The 14,230-nt window shown below is 42.7% G+C and overlaps 1 protein-coding gene across 5 annotated transcripts in view; it reads right to left on the bottom strand.

The window, feature by feature from the left end:
• Positions 1–14,230, bottom strand: part of LOC146799312 (uncharacterized) — a 119,240-nt gene that overhangs the window by 19,593 nt on the left and 85,417 nt on the right. For 2 of the 5 annotated variants that reach the window (XM_085626858.1, XM_085626859.1), the window contains exons 6-8: positions 12,203–12,250; positions 11,439–11,501; positions 3,638–3,712 (exon numbers count right to left, since the gene is read on the bottom strand). In XM_085626858.1, coding sequence (XP_085482984.1) covers positions 3,638–3,712; positions 11,439–11,501; positions 12,203–12,250 — 186 coding nt within the window. Of the gene's footprint in view, positions 1–3,627; positions 3,713–11,438; positions 11,502–12,202; positions 12,251–14,230 lie in introns of all 5 variants that reach the window. The other 3 variants (XR_014968883.1, XR_014968884.1, XM_085626860.1) reach the window with 3 other exon arrangements.

Genomic DNA, 14,230 nt, shown 5'->3' with positions numbered 1-14,230 from the left:
TGGGTGTGTGCCATATATCGGCCAATTGTTCTGTTCTTCTCTCTTTGTCTTTGTCTCCCACTCCCAGTGCTGGAGTTGCTACTACCAGATGAATCAATGCTGTAAGCATCTGAATCTGAGTCAGATCTTAGTGGAGGTGTGTAATCCGGATCTGAGTAGGGGTACGTTTTTACATAGGAAAACCTTTTAAGGTCTTTTGAAATTTTTGCACCTTCTGCTGGGTAAGATTGTCCTTGTACTCGTTCATCTCTTTGTTCAGTTCATCCAGTTTTTTCTTATATCCTGTGATGGTACTTTTTATGTGACCTTCAGTTAGTTGGATTTCCACTAGCATTATTTCGGAGAGGCGCAGGGCGGTCTTAATAATCAGCACAATCCAATCGCGCGTGCAATGCCACGCAATCTGTGCCCAGTCCTTTCTAAAAACCGGATCCTCAAGAAAAATCCTGGGTGCATTGGTGACCAGAAGGCCTTTTGGTGCCATGTTGTTCCTCAAATATTCCTTCAAAATAGTTCCATGAAGTATTGTTCTGATTCGGTTTCTTTTCATTTCAGTCAGTTTTTCCCAATCCGTGGTCTGTGAAATTGTCTGTGCAATGCTAGCATCGGCGAACAGAGAGGGATCGCCCAGAATAGCATCCACTTCCTCATTTGAGTAAGATAGTCCTTGATTCTCCCCCATGGTTCAATCGTATCCAAAAAAAGCGCTGTTTGTAATGAAAAAGGACTCTCGCAGCTGTCCGCTGCCAAGGTATACAAAACAAGTGAGAGAGAAAAGGAAATAATCCAAAAAATGGAGGGAGATACTCCTAATCCCCTTGAAATACTTTAGAAAAACACAAGAAGGAGTACATCCAGGAGACTGGTCAGGGTCTCCAAAATACTGGGAAAAACGCGCAAGGAGCGAAAAACGTTATTTTCTTTAAAAGACCCCTCACTCACGAACCTAGTTAGTGACATGCTTCATCATCGGGGTCCCACCCGGATAGCCGAATGCCATCCGGGTGTGCTACAACACCTGATTACAGTGGAGCTGGTAGTTTTTTGTGGTGCAAGTGAATTAATTGTGAATTAAAAATGGGCCAGATGTACTCACTAAAAAGATTTATTCTGGAGCAACTGGCCGATGTTAAAAACGTTGCTGAGATACCTTTATTGGTTAGATTGACCAGTGGTATCTAAAAGTGAAATAAAGTGCTGGTAAGTGCAGAAGAAGGTCTACATGTTTCAACCTATGTGATGATATTACTAGGTTTTCGTCAGGACCGAATTATGTGACCCGGGCGGTGTACACACGCTAAGGTGTACCCTACCCTTGATCACAGAAACCTAACCATTTACTCACGGTCATGGATAAAATCGAATACTTTCCTTAATGCGCCCCTGTGGTGTTCTCACCGCTTTTGTCCCTTGCCAATCTCCTTCAGATCCTGTTTCCTGAGCTGTCACCACGACCCCGACTCCCATGAGGCACGCTATTACGCGTCTTTAAGTAAGCATTTCCTCCCCTCCCATATGTTCATTTATACCATTTTTCTTACGCTGAGACATTTAGCATGCATGCTAAACAACGCACGCCCTCACGATTATGTTTGAGAGCAATAACACCCACTTTGAATGATTGATGAGAGTGGGTTTGTATGAGTTTTTCACAAGCACTATTTATTCCCTGTGGATTAACTTAATGCATTTGCATTTCAATGGCGTATTAATGCTCATTGTACCTTACGATTATGAATGTGTCATAATCTAACTTTCAGTAGCTGAATCGGTTATTGGATCACCCATGTATTTTTACCGCTACAATTTAGGGAAAATCCTCTTGATGTGTATGTTCTTGTTGCATACTACTGGGAACTCAAGGAGCTTTTTCCACATTTAAACACTGTATTACACATGTAGCATTGCGTTTGCTTGTAATTTTGTGTTTATCTTTTACAGATTTTTCCTGTCTTCAATTGGGATGACAGGACACCTGACCGTGAGTAAATGGTTAGGTTTCTGTGATCAAGGGTAGGGTACACCTTAGCGTGTGTACACCGCCCGGGTCACATCATTCGGTCCTGACGAAAACCTAGTAATATCATCACATAGGTTGAAACATATAGACCTCCTTCTGCACTTACCAGCACTTTATTTCACTTTTAGATACCACTGGTCAATCTAACCAATAAAGGTATCACAGCAACGTTTTTAACATCGGCCAGTTGCTCCAGAATAAATCTTTTTAGTGAGTACATCTGGCCCATTTTGAATTCACAATTCATTCAATTCAATTCAATTCATTCACTTGCACCACAAAAAACTACCAGCTCCACTGTAATCAGGTGTTGTAGCACACCCGGATGGCATTCGGCTATCCGGGTGGGACCCCGATGATGAAGCATGTCACCAACTAGGTTGGTGAGTGAGGGGTCTTTTAAAGAAAAGAACGTTTTTCGTACCTTGCGCGTTTTTCCCAGTATTTTGGAGACCCTGACCAGTCTCCTGGATGTACTCCTTCTTGTGTTTTTCTACAGTTTAGGAAAGCTCCACAGTGCATGCGCGACATACTATTAGGCATGTAATACACCCTATGCAGGTAACTGGATTAGGTGACGCCTTGCTGAAATCCCCACCACCCTCCTCCCCCGGATGCTATTTATGCCTCTTGTCAGCTCTTTACCCATTATGGAGTCTATATCCTGGTCCCATTTTATTCAGGACTGACTATATATCTTCAACACTTCTTTAGTCTCATGTTTGAGCGTCAGTTTAGCCTCAAGGGGGCTAAAAGCTGGAACCACATTTGTGATTGGGACGCCTCTTTCTGAAGTATACTGGGAAAAAGAGGCAAGACCAGATGAAAAAGAAAAGCTGAAAGGTCTGTGAGGGAAGAGGGACCAGAAGTAAGTCAAACCTTCACTTGAAAGCAATATTTAGCCACTGAAACAGACTGGAAGGTTAGAGGCTGAAAGGGAAACAACTGGAAAAGACCCTGCCCTGAGTAATAAAAGAGTTTGCTGACATGGCCCTCGTGTTAGAACTCCTGGAGAAGCACTGAAGTACTATCAGAGCCGGTAGGAAGCCGAGACCATCACAGAGCAAGGAGAAGACTGGTCATAGAGCACAGGCAATACAGACAGCAAGCACTGTGAGAGGCAGCCCAGAGCAGAGCCCTGCCACACTCTGTGAAGCCAACAGGGGAAGTACTGCAGGTAGTAGTACAGCGTTACAACACTAGACGGGAAAGTAATTACCAGAAGACTGCTGGCATCTGGAACTGTGATGGTACCAGGAGCAGAAAGACAACCTTGAGGAACAGCCTAGCCCTGTACTCTGCTTCTGAGAACAGACTGCAACCACTCCATCAACGGGAGGGACAAGCAGCTCTACGGAGAGGAGAAAGTCGGGGTAAACACCTGTGACAATCTTTAAAGAGGCCCAGAAGTCAGACAAACTCCAGAGATAGAAAATGGACAAGAAACACAGCTCTAGATTTTAAAACCATCTCCCCTTCTTGTGTCCAAATAGCTGATCACAAACTTGGGCAACTTGAATGGAGATAGCTAAATTTCTGGGAATGGATGTGGCGAGCACAAGCGAAACCCGAAACGTGAAAATAGGGGAAATAAAAGGGTTTCTTACTGATACATGCCTTGAATGTAGGTAGAAGATTCCTCAGAAATAGACGAAAAGAGGCCAAGTTATGTCTGGGATTCCATGAAATACGCTGTAAGGATAAATAAAAGAGAAAGTTATCAAAACATCCAAACACTGGTGTTACATTTCTTTGCCTTAATAATCAAAAACAGAAACAGTGGGAAAATACAAAGAAAGTAAGAAACTAGGAGTCAGGTCCCAGTCTGTGGTAGATGACAGATAATGGGTGTCTCCTGTTCTGTCTTTGTGAGCTAAAGCATAAGTGACCAAGAGCTGGATAAGACACCCTAAAGATTTCACAAAAGTACTGTAGGCCAACAGCCAAAGAAAGTAAACTTATCATGTGATGTTACCTTGGTTGTCCAGTCTTGCTTCTGGGAAGCTACATCTTCAACAGGTAGCTCAATGAAACCAAGGTTGTTCTTTGTTAATTTTATTTACTGAGAAATAGAATCACTTTTAACACTTCTAACCCCATCATTTTGAAATGTATAGTTCTCTTTGGACTCAGGCATAGGTATATCAATTTTTCAAAATTATATTCAGAGGCCACTTCCAAATCTATAAGCAATCAATCAAGAAACAAAACAAACCCCGTAGCAATTGTCCATAGCAGACAAATATATGTTCCATATTTTAGTATAGAAGAAACCATCACGGCTATTGATGCAGTTAAGCCACGGAAAGCCCTGGGTCCCGATAAAATAGCTGGTGACCTGCTGAGACACGACAAAGCAGTATGGGAACCTTACATAAATCTTCTCTGTAATGCTGTGGAGGCAGGAGCCCCATTACCAGAGACATAGATAGGGGCCAAAATTATTCCAAATTTAAAAAAAGTAAACCGACAAGATCCTGCCAACTATAGGCTAATAAGCCTAATCGACACCCTACAAAAGATTTATGCTGAGCAGATTTAATCAAAACTTAGTGATTGGCTAGAGGGAAATAACATTTTATTGCAGTATCAGGCTGGGTTTAGAGCAAGAACCAGTACAATTGGCCAGGTCTTCAGACTTCTCTGTATAGGATGGAAATAAAGAAAGGTCACTTGTATATAGCTTTCATAGATTTGAAGGCCGCCTTTGATCTTATTCCTAGAGAAAATCAAGGTTGGCCTGAGGATCTTCTTATACAGATAGTCAGATTGCATGAAGATAACTATGCCAAAGTCAGATGGGGATCCAGGGGAGAACTTACCAAAGCAATCTCTATAAGGAGGGGAGTAAGGCAGGGCTGTGTGCTGGCACCCAACCTCTTCTCATTATACGTAAATGGCGATGTGAACTATCTCTTAGTTTGCAAACATGATTTTTTTGCCGACGATACTATTTTATTATCACAGACCCCAAGGGTCTTCAAAACCTATTAGATTCATTTAGTGAATATTGTGACTTAACTAAATTCTAGCAAAACAAAATATATGGCAGTAAAACCACATAAATCCTTTAAGAAAAATATCACAGTCCAAAATCAGAAGCTAGAATATGTGCCCAATTTCAATAACCTAGGCATCACACTAAATACTAAACTGACCTGGTACCCACATTTGCAAATAAGCAAGGCTACTTTGCTTCAAACTTCTCGCCAATATTGAAAAAACACCAGAATAGCGTAACCAAGGCTGTGTCTCCAGCACTTGAAGTCTATAAATATTGGGCACAATCTGCAACCCTTTATGGTGCAGAACATTGGGGGGTTGTGGGGGATAAAAACAAGTTTTTCAGAATGTTGTTACATTTTCCTTTACGTACACCTACGATCCCTATTACCCTACGTTTGAACATAAAGCGCATAGACCATCAGGCCACATGAGACCGTTGCTATTCTGTGTCCGTTTGTGGACCACTGAAGAACTCAACAAATTACAAAGAGGGGTTGAAAGAGATCCTAAGGCGTGATCAGAGTGTTAGCCTCCAGTGGGTCAAGCACGTGCACACATGGTTTTGCAAACTAGGGTTAAATCATTATTGGGATGCGCCCATCTTACTGACACTGACAAAAGATTCTGAAAGCTACATTTTTGACATTCATGCAAAATAGTATCTCCCACAGTCCAGATATTGGCAGATTGACATCGCAGTTCCTGTTAATATACCCATTCCCATTTTTCGAGCAATATCTGGACGAAGTTCAACCACAATTGGCAAAACTCTGTATATGAAGTTCCGCTATTGGCATTTTGCAAGTTAATTCTAATACAGCAAAGTGGGCACAAAAACATGGCGATGATAGTGATGTCTACTGCCCCTTATGCCAACTGAACGCAGTAGAAAACGATTCACATCTACTATTTTTATGTCCAGTATACGCAGTGCTTAATTTGTAAAATATTAACTTCATGGGTCTGACCATTAGGCCACTGCAGCTTGCACCACCCATCGCCCTGGTCATCGCTGCCAAAACAACTACTAACCATCTGTCTTGCATGTAAATGCACCAGTTCAGATTATTCCAGGTCCGCAAAGCTAAAGGAATAGTTGGGGAGGCAGGTATTAGGACCATTTTTATGTATATTGTATTTCTAAACAACCGTTGTTCTGTTCATCTCTAAATTAGATGAACAGCGCCACCATGTGGTGGACTGTTCTCAGTATGGTGTTTACAAATAGGTGCCGGGGGCGAGCACCGGAAACCAATTAAGTGCCGGTGCTGAGCACCGGAAAGCACCGGCTCAAATTAAGCACTGAGTATACGCCATTTCAAGGCAATAAAGGATCAAATCTATTTGCCGGATATTGGGAACCAGGTCTTACTTAAAAGCGACTAGGATTTTAAAACAAGCATTTACAATGCAACGGTCTCGGCATTGTTAAAGTTAGAGCTATCGGCATTGCTCATGACCATGCCGTTTCTTTAAATGTTTTAAAAACAAAAACATAAACAAAAATAATGTCATGAGCAATGCCAATAGCTCTAACTTTACCAATGCCGAGACCACGCCATAGCACAAAGTCTTATTGCACTTAGTGCAGAGCACTTTTAAAAATTGAAATTGAGGACGGATGTCCAAGGTTTGATGCCAGGCCCTTCATTTGATCAAGCGTCCTCTGGATCCGTTTTAGTTAAATATTGGGCACAGGTGACTTCCGGTATCCACATATTTCTTTGAACAACCTCTGCTAAGACGAACGTGCGTTCCAACAGCATTACACGCGCCTAGGTGGTTTCACTGGGGTCGCATCTTTCTGTAGTGCTCTGAAGCAGGCCTCGGTTCTCTCTTGCCAATCCTGAACGAGCCGGGAGGGGGTCCCCAGTCGGCCCTTTGAAGCCTATCATTTGTTGAAAGGTGTGCTGAGTAAGTGGCGCTGATCAGTTAAGAGGGCCCTTGAGTAGTTTATTTTCATCGATGACATGCCAAGGACTTGGGAAAGAATGTCCGTTACTTTGGGTGTATGGCCGAGGCATGCGGGCTCCCAGGGCAGCTTGATGTCTGTCAACAAGAGGCCGTCGCGCTCCCCCGGTGAACCCCCTCACTGGAATAATCTCAATACACTGCACTGTGGTTGAGCATAATAACAATGAGAGACCTTCGGGCCCCTGTCGGCTCCAGGTGTGCAGTGCAGCAGTTTCTTCAGTGTAAGTGAAGAGATTTGTGACACCCACGTGAGACTGAGGGCAGTAACTATAAGTAGTGCATTGAGGACGCCCTTTGCCCTAACGACTCCGACTGGAGTGAGCCCAGCACTGCTGCTATGCACTCAATGGGAGTGTGCCGGCGCTTCTCAGGAGCAAACAGGGGTGCTTCGAAATTTCCATTCATAACACTTGACCCACGTGCATTGTGTTTTTTTTGTCTCGCCCATGCATGGTGCTCATTTTTTTTTTTTTTAAACACGACATTCCTGCTCATCTATTTAAAAAAAAACACGACATTGCACGCCAAAGTCGTCTACAGGGTGGGCGCCTGAGTTGTTTAAATGTGTTGCGTCAATCGTGTCCGCTGGAAGGGTCGACTGGCTCAGAGGGCGACTTCTTTCCTTTTAGGGATGTGTGCTTGGTCCTATGGCCACGGATTTGAGCCCGCTCAGATCCATGTTCCCTTCCAGATGTCGACACAATGAGCGCCAATTTAAAGGGTTAACAATCCATATCTGTTATTCAGCGCAAAGATGCCCGAAAATTAAAAGTACTCTTCACAACTATACGTGATGTTATGCTCGTTGACAGTTCCCTTCACTGCCCATGGCCCATTGCATCTATCCTCTCCGGTTGTGCCTGCTGCACACTGGCCTCGCTTGATATACGTACAAATAAGCTTCGCTCAGCTTTGAAAAGAAAACGCCTGCCCAGTGCAAAAGGCATGCCCCAACAGTACTGAAATCAGGTTTACTGTACATCCACCCCATGTCCCAAACGGGACTTGCACTGTCACAGTGTGAAATGGGCCTTGCGCCACCAGCACCGCTCAACATTCCCAGGCATTTTGAAACTCTAACACATTCCCGTTCAATTCGGAAATATAAAGAAATAAAGCGAAATCTAGTAGAAGCTGATTTTCTCAAAACATCCAAGAACCTATTGTAAAAATTGCTTGCGCCTGTGGACACTGTAGGAAGTCAAGAACGCGTCCTGTGACCTACTTGAACATATTCATTATAAAAGTAACGCTTCTGAAACGTAGCAGCCTCCTTTACTTGTATACGTTTATATTTACACTTTTATATAATACCGAATACCTAAATGAAACATACTTATTTAATAGATTCTTTCTACGATATGGGCCACTGTGATCACACGGACACGGAAATGGTATACTATGATGATTTAAAAATCTGAACTGAAGTGCAGAACAGCCAAGGGGCGATTTATTCACATGTAACCTATTAAAAAGTGGACAGACCTCTTGATTCTTGGCCTGTCCTAGATTCCCAGGGCCTAGGGGAGCGAACGACAACAGCCAGCCTGGACTGGAATAACCCTTTACTCCGAGAAACTGGCACTTAAAGCCTTGGCCTCCTGATAGGACGCAATCAAAGGCCCCATCTAGGCACTTACCGCTTGCCAGATGCCCCCTTTTATGAACCCTCCCCTCCCCTGCAGTGCACACATCACACTGGCAGCGCCTGACGAGCTATGGCTGCACCGACGTGATCCAGTGCAGCGAGCTGGGGGTGTGCCGTGTGCGTTAGCTTCCTGCAGTACCCCTGGACCCGCCGATGTCTTCCGCATCCTTCCATCAGCGGGAGGCTTTGCCGCTCGAAAAGAGGTATCCCGGCCCCAACAGGGCCACATGCATTTCGGATAAAAATACAAATAAAAAAATCTAGGGACCGTGATTGATACACGCGCTCCACACAACGATGTGCAATCCCGGACCCAAGCCATCTACCGTGAGTGATCCTCCCGCCCCCTCCCCCTGGCGCGGTGACACGCAAAGCCCTGCAGGAGCCTGTATAAATATGGTGCAAGCCGGCATCCCTCGCGCTACAACTTGTGAGAAATTATCACAATTCAAACACTTAGGGAACAAGTATGCTAACGTGCTCATAAACTATACCGGCACCATTTAAAAGACTTACGTGACACGAAAACAGACCGGCCAGGGACGGAAGCAGCGAGGAGAGGGGATGCCTGTTTGAAGAAATCAGTCCCAGCGCCGCCGCCTTTCTCCGAGGCGAAGCAGAAATGCCTCGGAGAAAGGCAGCGGCGTTTCCGGATTCTGGGGCGTGTTTTGCTTTTCTCTCCTCTTGCCATTGGCTGGAGGAGATAATTAGAAAAGTTGAAAAAAACACGCCCCCGAATCCGAAAAGGACAGGGCCTGTTCGGAGTGACGGACCTCTTCTCCAATGGCTGGCCAGCATTCAAGAGGCCAGCCAATGGAGAACAGGGGAGAAGAGGGGAGGGTTCATGCCCCTCTTCTCCAAGTCATTATCTCTCGCGAGCGAGACTGCGCAAGCGCAGCCTTCGCTAGCCGAGACCTAAACAGATACTTCACAGAAAATAGTTTTTAGTGTTAGCGGATATTTATTTGCCGTCAATGTACTAAAAAGAAAAAAGGCGTAAAATATATATATATTTTTTTAAAAGGCCAATATTTTGAAATTCAAATGTCGTAAATCTCATGTGCTGCTTCAAGTATCTATATGCACTTTCTTGCACTTGCACTTTACTAATTCTTGCCTAGAACTCGTATTCCCTTCGAAATAGCAAATTAAATAGTAATGTTAGTGTGTCGAATAGTAGCCTAGTACTAGAATTTTAATGTTTTAGTATATAGATTAGTAGGCTTAGCATTTGTATTTTATTTAACAAATTGAGAAACCGGTTTTATACTATAAAGAAAACATTCTACTCATTATGACCGCTACGGGGTGGATTAGGTAATAATTACTGGTAATTGTGCTTACCTAATATGTATGAACTGTTTTATTATGTATCTTTTATGGCTTTTTAAACCGTTCAACAACACACCTTTAATTAAATATATTTCCAACTGTGATACTAAACAAATGAATCATCGAGATTAACCTTATACTCTTTAACGCCTACCCCCTTTAACCCAAACCCATAAACCCTTAACTCTATAACTCAAACTCAACTCCATAGCATAAACCCTGTCCATTATACACTTAACCTCCACCGCCATAGAATTAACCTCTATACCCCAACCTGTAGCAATGAACTCAAACACTAAAACGTATTTCCTTAAACAATTAATATTCCCTTAACTCTCTATCTCAGACCTTTAATTGTGTATTCCTAACCGCCTCTAAAGCCTTATCCCTTGTAACTATATATCCCTAACACTATATTTGAAACCCTTACACCACACATCACTATATCTGTAGCCCAAACTATACCCCAAACTCATTACCATATACCCCAGTACCTTAATCCTAGACCCCAAGCCCTTAACACTATACCACTAACTTCATCATAACTTTAAATCCTATACACAACCCTCTACCCTAACACCTGTGACCTCTATATACCAAATCCTACTTCTCACACTGTATCTTAAACACTGCATCCTAAACCCTTAACATTATATAAGCCACCCCCTTGTACTCCTAACCAGTATATCCCAAACCACTAACCCTTTACCCTAAGCCCTTAAGCCCCTAATACCCTGCACCCATCTGCCCCAAACCTTAACTCCTAATCCTTAAGACATTAATTTCCCAATTCCTATACATCAATTCCTTAACACTGTACCCCCAAACTTTAAGCCCTAGCTCCATACCCGTAACACCCACACCCTATACTCTTAATCCCTTTCACATGTTATTGCTTTAGTAACTTTTAGAAACACACATTTTGTGAAGTGTTTCTTTTTCAAAGTATTTATTTTTAAGTAACAATGGAGAACTATTATTTTTAGAAGTGTTGTTGGAGTTTTGAGGCAATAAATACTAAGGAAAACAAAATCTGTAATTTAAAAAAGCCGAAAACAAGAAATGAAGAAAAAAATAGTCCTGGTCATCTGTCCCTCAAAGTCTAATTTGTGGACTCAAAGTGTAGGAGCTAATAAGAAAGGATAAAGGCTGATCAGATCAAAGAAATATGAGAGAAGATTGGGTAACGATAAGTAAAATAGCTGTAACCTTCCTTACGAAGTAGCAGAGTCCATGCACAATTCTTAAGGCTCTATGTGCACTGAAGTGTGCATCAGCAAAGCCATGGAGTACCATGTGGTGCGAAACCTATCAAGGTGACCCACTCTTAGTCTGTGGTATAAGATGTATAATGTGCCTCATGTTCTGTACTTGTGTTATAAGTCATAAGTGACCGAGTACTGGGCAGGATACCATTAATCTGTTAACAACTGAATGTTAACGGCCAACTATACTAACCTTATTAAGTGATGGCATATCTTTTGACTGATCCTCCTGCTCAGCAACATCTTGTGGAGATGACTGAAAGAAACCAAAATGCAAGCTATCATTTACAAGACTAATGTAATCTGCCTACTTTGTTTCACACTTTGCTGTTGCAGCGCCATATAAGTGTAGATGGTGTGATTTTTGGGGGTTCCGAGGACTTTGATCTCCTTGTTATTGCTAGTGGAGACATGGGTGGCAGCTAGGAAATATTTTTTAGTAACAGAGGAATGTAAATACTTCCCACAAAAATGTTGATTTGGCTGAACGGAAATTAGCATTACGAATAGTTTCTAAATATAAATAGTCTTTTAAAATAGCTAATGTCCACAAATGTTAATGAAAATCCGGAAACTCATTAAAATAGGTATATATGCAGATAAGGATGAAATGATGAAGTGGTGATCTAGTAGGCAAAGTGGGTAGAGATTATAAATTAAGAGATCTAGGAGGGGAAAGTGCAAGGGATTGTAGAAGGAAGCAACACACAGGTTACACTGAATGGCCTTTGGAATGGAATTATGTAAGACAAAAGCCACAAAAATGTTTTATTTAACCCCTTGAGTGCCCATGACGAGATGGTCTCATCATGGGCCGCGGTTGCGCTGTGCCCATGACGAGACTATCTCGTCATGAGCCCCGCCCGCTAATGAAACGCCCGGCACAGGGCGTGGAAAGGGCGGGGCACACAAGGGGTTAAAAAGCAGCAAAATATTATGTAGTATGCAACTACTTACTATGTCTTGGAAAGCCTCTTCAATTTCGTTTGGACTGGGAGGCAGGTTCTAATGGTAAAAGGGATAGTGAGAAAATATATTTAATGAAGGGAAATAAAATGATAGTGAATGTAAAGTTTTCTCATATGCCATGTTACCCTCTATGATCTACTGAACCCGCACTGGCACCTCTAAATAAATAGTACATGAAAATAACTGGGGAAACCCACACAGGGACCTGGGCAATATATAATACGAGAAACAAGATTCCTTCTGAGTTCACTTCAAGTTAATTTCAGAATTTAATAGGGACAACTAATGCTTGCCTACTTAATATAAGGTACAATAAGTGCAGTTTACCAATACAACATTCAGTAGTTCAACAATGTTTATATAAGATGATCAAGGCATTGTAGACATTTAATCCAAATCAAGGTGTATTAATGCCACCAACGAAGGGGCTGTGGTGAATAATTAAAGTGGTGGTGCAGTGCTGGTGAATGGTGCAGGTGAAACAGCTGTGAACTGTGAACAACAAATAATTACAACAGTTACAAAAAAAAGTCCAACTAGTTTTGGCTTTAAAATTCGATAATCCGGAAGTAGAGTTAGTAACAAAGATTTTGTTTGATTAGGTGTTTCTTTGTAGTGAGATAATACTTTTATTTGATTTGTTAAAATCATATAAGGAGTGGGACTTACCACCATGATGAAAACAACATAATTTGGATACAGAATAAAAATTGCAATAAAACATTTTTAGTAGTCGTGACTCTAACATGATATGGTACCAAAGGTACAACAGGTTATTGTAGCTGCGATGTAAAAATGTCTGTGCTTTCTATTGTAGATAAAGTGCTAATGCCAACAGAAAGTGAAGAGGGAGAAAAGTGCAAAACTGCTACGAATAACCTTTTTTCCAGTTTCTTAAGTCACTATGGCTTTCTATCCCAGAACATTTACTGGTATGAGCGTGTTTTTGCGTCCTTTTTAAAGAGTAAGATTTGTCATAGAAAGCAGCTTTGAAAGAAAGGGAGTACAAAAAAATACCTAAAAAGACTTAGGCCGGCTGCTTTATGCCCTTCTTCCAAATTCCTGTTTTGTTGTTTCTTTCTTTCCAAATTCTTGTGCTATTTCTTTCTTTTCCAGTTCTTGTGCTACTAGTGACAAGAATTTGACAGTCTTGCAAGACAGTTGGACTGAAGAACCACTGAGGCATTTTATGACGGCCGCTCTGCAAGTCCGGATTTGAGTTTCTCTTAAGATTGGCTTTAAGAGTGACGTCCTTAAATTATGTAATACCGGGCAGATGCATAATAGATGTAATAGTGACTCTGCTCCTGCTCCATTGCCGCAGAGGCGGCAGTCCAGGGATGGCCAAGTCTGTAGCCATTTTGGAGTAAGATCTTTATTCGAAAAAGAACCCAGTCTCAGTAAAGTCAATTTCCACTTGTAGTAGTCTCTGAAGCGTTCTTGCAGGTAGGGTTGTGGTTTCATTTGCTTGTAAGTTGGCATCACCGACCACAGTGCTTAATTTGTGCCGGTGCTTTCCGGTGCTAAGCACCGGCACTTAATTTTCAGGGCCGGGTCTACGCCATTGTCACGCGTACTCCCTGTCCCTCCCACGTAGTTTCTCTCAGAAACTCAGTTCTCGAAATCTGAAGCCGTCAAATACCTTCGCTTCTCGTGAGGAACTTAATTAACAACACCTGTATTGCATTGTGGCCCTGATGCACGACGTGTAAGGTGCAGGGCCTGTCTGAGAACAAAATTCAGTCCTGGCAATTTTATTGGATTGGCCTGAGGGAACGGGAGGGCGGGGGGTGTGGAGCGAGGGTGGAAGTCCGAAGCACTGCTGCTTATGAGGCTCGTCGTAAATTACAGGTCACTCTGTGTTTTTGGAATGTGGTCCTGGGGGGGCTCCTCGGGCTCCGACAGGCTCGGTCTAAGAAAGGAAAGGAAGCAGCGGCAGGCTCCGTTCTCTCATTCATGCCATGCCGTCCAGTGGTGCACAGAGGCAGGCGAGCGCGAGCGGCTCCCCCACCCCCT

The sequence above is a fragment of the Triturus cristatus genome, chromosome 9 (assembly GCF_964204655.1).
Source record: "Triturus cristatus chromosome 9, aTriCri1.1, whole genome shotgun sequence".
NCBI lineage: Eukaryota > Metazoa > Chordata > Amphibia > Caudata > Salamandridae > Triturus > Triturus cristatus.
The sequence above is the reverse complement of the archived record's forward strand: the minus strand, read 5'-3'. Positions and strand labels throughout refer to the sequence as shown.